General features: G+C 47.3%; 3 protein-coding genes across 3 annotated transcripts in view; all 3 read right to left on the bottom strand.

Annotated features, from left to right (window-relative positions):
* The window catches only part of Pmar_PMAR011612 (hypothetical protein), a gene marked incomplete at its 3' end in the record, with an annotated part of 5,092 nt that extends 3,182 nt beyond the window's left edge, over positions 1–1,910 (bottom strand). The window contains exons 1-11 of the mRNA XM_002773719.1: positions 1,798–1,910; positions 1,630–1,746; positions 1,518–1,581; positions 1,401–1,472; positions 1,180–1,323; positions 999–1,131; positions 894–949; positions 738–842; positions 541–692; positions 354–488; positions 211–303 (exon numbers count right to left, since the gene is read on the bottom strand). Of these exons, the coding sequence (XP_002773765.1) occupies positions 211–303; positions 354–488; positions 541–692; positions 738–842; positions 894–949; positions 999–1,131; positions 1,180–1,323; positions 1,401–1,472; positions 1,518–1,581; positions 1,630–1,746; positions 1,798–1,881 (1,155 nt within the window). The 5' untranslated portion in view covers positions 1,882–1,910. The remainder of the gene's footprint in view (positions 1–210; positions 304–353; positions 489–540; positions 693–737; positions 843–893; positions 950–998; positions 1,132–1,179; positions 1,324–1,400; positions 1,473–1,517; positions 1,582–1,629; positions 1,747–1,797) is intronic.
* Positions 1,911–2,586: 676 nt separating this feature from the next.
* Positions 2,587–3,995, bottom strand: Pmar_PMAR011611 (RNA methyltransferase, putative; the record flags this gene model as incomplete). The annotated part of the gene is made up of 8 exons (XM_002773718.1): positions 2,587–2,685; positions 2,738–2,834; positions 2,898–3,062; positions 3,109–3,183; positions 3,224–3,294; positions 3,342–3,498; positions 3,640–3,737; positions 3,852–3,995. The coding sequence occupies 8 exons, from the start codon at positions 3,993–3,995 to the stop codon at positions 2,587–2,589; spliced, it is 906 nt and encodes a 301-aa protein (XP_002773764.1).
* Positions 3,996–4,878: 883 nt separating this feature from the next.
* Pmar_PMAR011610 (ATPase GET3, putative) overlaps positions 4,879–5,562 on the bottom strand; it is a gene marked incomplete at both ends in the record, with an annotated part of 3,563 nt that continues 2,879 nt past the window's right edge. Inside the window, 2 exons of the mRNA XM_002773717.1 lie at positions 4,879–5,049; positions 5,303–5,384. Of these exons, the coding sequence (XP_002773763.1) occupies positions 4,879–5,049; positions 5,303–5,384 (253 nt within the window). The remainder of the gene's footprint in view (positions 5,050–5,302; positions 5,385–5,562) is intronic.

Genomic DNA, 5,562 nt, shown 5'->3' with positions numbered 1-5,562 from the left:
CATGCTCCTCTCCTCCCAGAGACTTCCTCCTCAAGTTCTCCCTCTTATGTCCAACAGTCAAGATTTTCAAAAGTATCCGACATGCCTGACTAGAGCGGCTTTTAGCTGCCCAAACTCGCTCGATGTTCTTCCATAAACGAGCGGGCATCAGAGGAACCTGAAGGGGTATCTTAGGTTCACAGACGAAAGATACAAAACAGGTCCACTCACCCTGGCCACCAGATCCTCCTGGAACAGACCAAACATAAACGTCACCACTACCGTGAAGGGCACCGAATACGACCCGCCGCCCCAAGGGAGGACCTAACACCGTTTGCCCATCGATCCACCCAGGTTCGTTCCCTGCACCTTACAGCTAGATTGGTAGCCAACTGCGCCAAAATGCCACACATAACGCAGCCGAACGTCATCCAGATGAAACCAACCAGACTCGGGGCCACGAATTGACCTCCCATACCAGTTGCATATATTATCGGATTGAAGCCAATCTGATCATTGTGAGCATTGTCATCAACCAACACTCTATACCCCCTTTACTACCACTCCCAGGCCTATAATAGAGTTGAACGGCATTCCCAAGAGGACACCAGTAACCACTCCAATTAGAGATCCCCATATAGTGAGGAAGCATGAGGAAGGAGACCCTATAAACGCCCCGACCAAGAGGCAAAAACCAGACCACATATTCAAACCTGAACAAAAGCATTCACCTACGCCCCCGAACTCCCAATACTTACTGAACATCATCTGTGAGATGCCGGTCATCCAACTGCGGAAGAACCACTCAGCCGTGACATCACCGTACTGAGGAGCCGACGGAGGATTCGCTGTATAGATAGTCTCTAACAAGCACACCAAGGTCAGCCACTAATCACACATACCATATTTCTTACGGAAGTTCGTCGTAAGAGTAGCACATGCAATCCATGTCCACATCGAAACGTTGTATCTGCGTGCAATGATGATGATGATATAAAACTAGTGGTAGGTTTTGGTACGGCCAGGAGCATGCTGGGATGCCCGTCTTGGCAGTCCATTTAGAATTGAGCCACTGTGTGACTACAGCACAGAACACCGCCATAAAGCTGAGTGGTAGGAAGAGTCGACAGCAGCTTAGCATCACCTCATCGACTGAAAAGGAAACAACTAACAACAGGTGTTGTAGCAACGATAGCTTACAGGTCCTAGCCTGAGAGGCTCTAGCATCAAAACAGCCCATAGCCATGCCAAGAAGGGTACCGTTCAAACCGTATATTCCAGACCCTACGAGTGGCTTCAATTCAGGTGGTCCGAATAGTAGAGGGAAACCAGTGGTGTAACAACCTGAAGATAGATGATGCAACAGTACCTCATCCGTATCTTGCTCGGTTGAACCTAAGATTCCATCCCGACCAACTCACATCCAATGAATGCACATATGCCGACACACCAATTGCCAACGCATGCACCAGATAAGATACCAAGTCCCGTCCCTGAAAGATACGGATTAGGCCCGATTCATGACCATTCCATCTTACATATATTATCGTTCCAAGTAAGCTGAGCCATGCCTCGAATCACCGAACTTATGAACCAAACAAACTGAAACTTCATCGCTAACAGCAGCAGCAGCAGTCGTCATTATAGTACCTCTTTCCAAAAGCCCTTCAATCCTCGACTGTCCTCCTTATTAGGAATAGTTGGTTTGATAGTCTCCGCTTCACAAAAGAATACCGCCAGCCACTTGGAGGAATCCACAAGATCAACCTAAAGGAGTACGAGCAGCAATAAGACGCACTAACCCCTTTGGTAAAGTACCCATCTTTGAGCCCAATTACGCTTGATTCTGATGTCGACGGCCGTGTGAGAGGTAGACATTCCATCATACGAGCGAGCGGCCATTTCAATACAATATTATTTTACCACAAACTGAGTGGTGACACGTAGAAGCAACATTTGGCCTGCCTGAATGGTGGGTGCTGTGGTTAACCGCCCAACACATAACACTACCGTGAAGGATAAGGTATAATACAAGCCCGGCACCGTTTCTATGAATGTAGCACAAGGACGAAGACAAGAGACCATCCAGAGAGACAGTGACGAAAAGGCAACCTCAAGGTACGCCGCACGATTTTCGCTGCACGCAAGTCCCAAAGCGAGTGTTCACTCGTACGGACGTTTTAACGCGCGTTAAAACGTTCAAAACGTTTAATCGTCGGGAAAGTCCGTTCAACTCAGCTCCATTATATCTCATCGATGCCTCTTCCATTTTGACACTTTTTATATGTACCCTACACTCTGAACTTAATCGTACTCGGACAGAAGACGTCTTTCGCGATGCTGTCCTTTTTACGAGGTAACGATTGTGGCAACCGTTTTTTCTCAAGAAGGCGTCCACAGCGTCTTAGATCAGTGACATCATGTCACTGACATGCAGCCTCAAAGAATGTTATGATGACAATCGGCATTCTACTCTTTGAATACGCGGATTGTGTCCCTCCCACGATGAGGTGTCCAATAGTATCACCATCTAACTTCCACGTTCGTTGGAAGACCAACTATAACAACTCAATACAGTGTAAAGGCCAGAAACGTGACAGAAACATGCTAGTTGGAACACCTCTTCTCTTCCTCCTCCTGAAGACGAAGAGCTATGTCATACAACAACACTCCACCGGCGACCGAGGCATTAAGGGAATCAGCCGCCTGAACACCACCATGAACACCATCCAGTAGTGTCACCATCATCAGTCGTCACCATAGACATCGGTAGAGTAACTCTCGTGCAGCATTCAAGCAACTCCATCGACGGACCACGTGCCTCGCTTCCAACCACAACCATAACGCCTCTATACCTGAGCTATTCCTAACAGCAGCCCGACATAACTCTCGCAAACTTTCCTTATAACTTGGCTTACCCTGCATTACGAACGTTGAGCTTCTTCACCGTGGGCAGAGGCTCAGTGCCCTGCCTGCCAACACCCGAGGATGTTGCAACAACTGGTAGGAGCTGGCGGGCAGCGCAGAACTTCAGGAGCCGCACCGCGTCCACACCTGTATGGATAGGCATCTTATCCCAGTACCTCGAACCGATCACATCAATTTGAAATAGCTAAAAACAAAACTCACTTCGCTCCGCTCTCCTCCAAGACCTTCCAGTCCCATGGGTCACAAGACTCCGGTGTCAACACTACTCGTGAGACCCTAACACTCACGATGCTCTTCATAAGCCGTGCATCCTTACCCGACCGCCCATGCAGTCTTCAATAACCTCCCCACATTGTCAGTGTATTGCAGACCGTCCAAGCAAAGCACCTAGCAACAGTAGTAATAACTTCCTCCTGCTGCTTCGCGCCACTCACGATTTCGGGAAAGCTCTCAGTGGGCACTCGTTCAGAACAGACACCAGATTCCCAATCTATTTCCGCATGCTTGGGCATCTCGATGTCACCCACGCATAGGCGCTCATCGGTAACTCCATAGAGGTGGGCGTTGAAGTGGTGATTGTACGTGATGTGCCTGACGAGACGATTCTGCATTGGGAATGTGCTAGTCCTGATTTTCCAGTTTCCATTGGGGACACTAATGGTGACATACCATGTTGCATTGACCTCCCAATTAGCACAATACTGCTCGTATAAACACCACCCGCGCCCTTACTCGAGGAGATCCCTCGGCACTCTGAGCGTTCGATTCGCCGCCACGCCGCCTTCTAACGCGATGGACGGATTTTCGGCTACTACCATCAGCGTGTCAAACTGAAAAAAAACACAAGTTAAAAAGCCGCACATAAAATACCCGCGACCATGATGGTGGATTCAGGCACGCCAAGACCTATAACGGGGCTCTCCTTGAGGTAGGCGCGAACCTACCTTCTGGCCGGCAGCAGCTATCGTTCGAATAGTATCCAGACCCTTCACGAACACTCGTTCTTGTTCCTCCCTGAATTTACGGCTTTTACGGAGTCTTACAATGTACTTGGTGAAACTGAGGAAGTACCCGTTCACATATACCATAGCTGGGCATTCCGAAATGTGTCGGAGTTACAAGCAGTGTGGTCAACCACATGTGTTGGTGACAATATCAAAACATTTGTTACTTTCTGTGCTCTTCTCGTATACAATCTCCCTAATTCGTATATAAATTCTCACGACTAGCAAGGAAGCTTTTGAGTTTAGGTGAGTAAAGCGAACATATAGCACTGGTTAGAAGTCCATAAACAGAGTGGTTAGTTGAGCCTGTTCACCACGACAGGGAATGTTGCCCTACGATGAGGGAAATCCGAGCAAGACGGATGGTACTCGGAAGCTCCTATTCAGTGTGGAAATATATGCGCGTGATCAACCCCATGAGTCGGTAAGAATGTGGAAACTCTGAGGAAACTTTGGAAAATCATTGTCGGTTTTTATATACTTCTACCCAAAATCGCGGGGTGATTTTCGGCAATGTATTGGATCAACTTGAGAGCTCAGTTGAGGAAACCAAACATATATTCCCACACTGCTCCCATGCAGATACATCAGATGTGTAGTGGAATATTCATGAGCACCTTCACGCGCCACGAAATTCCTCCCACCTATTTGTCCGAGATACAAAATCATAATGGACGCCCGAGTGAAGCCGGATGGCCGGCACTGGTTCAGGCTCTCCTCGCCACAGAGAACTCTTACTATTCAATCGTAATGATGTAAACCTCCGACAACGGAACATGCAAACAACCACTAAAAGGTATCATGCTCACGTTATCAGAAAATATGAACACTTATAAGTAGCTCAACTACTCCTCTCACAAATCATTGAAAATAGTTTCAAACGAGGCGAACATGTATTTTCACTTTCTCTTGCTACTATGATGGCTGAACAAATACGACGCCGCATTATCAAGGGCTTGAACACCTGTCAACTGCGATCACAACTGAAATTCACAACAGCCGATCTACCGAGGACATTGTGGCGAATAGTTGGTAGCCTCGTAACCCCAACCCCTTCATCAAGCCCTTCAACAAGTCTAGCCGCCTGCTTGGCACTCTCGTACACCAAAGTCCTCTGGGAATCCAACGCATCACGTGCCTGGGTGAAGGATATATTCACAAGCTATTACCTCGGATGGGAACAAGTAATGCACATGCTCAACTACGTGTGTTGGTGACAAGATGAGAATTCTGAGGAAATATGAAGTGTCGGTTCCTGTCCACTTCTACCCGAATTCGTGAGTAAACGTCTATAATTAGTGAGGAAACTTACGAGCTGAGCTGAGGAAAACTAACACATATTCCCCCAACACTGCACATATCAGTTCCACTAGTCTTAACGAGCCACTTACCAGTTTGATCTCCTCTTTTGACAGCTCTTGAAGCTCACCCTTCTTACTCAACTCATTCAGCTTACTCGATGCACCGCGGTATCTGGCCACCACATCAACAACAACAACAACAACAACAACAACAACAACAACAACAACAACGACAACAACAACGACAACAACAACAACAACAACAACAACAACAACAACAACAACAACAACAACAACAACAACAACAACAATAACAATACCAACAATAACAACAATAACAACAATAACAA

Source organism: Perkinsus marinus (assembly GCF_000006405.1).
Source record: "Perkinsus marinus ATCC 50983 genomic scaffold scf_1104296958712, whole genome shotgun sequence".
NCBI lineage: Eukaryota > Perkinsozoa > Perkinsida > Perkinsidae > Perkinsus > Perkinsus marinus.
Note: the sequence above shows the minus strand (reverse complement) of the source record. Positions and strands in the feature narration are given on the sequence as shown.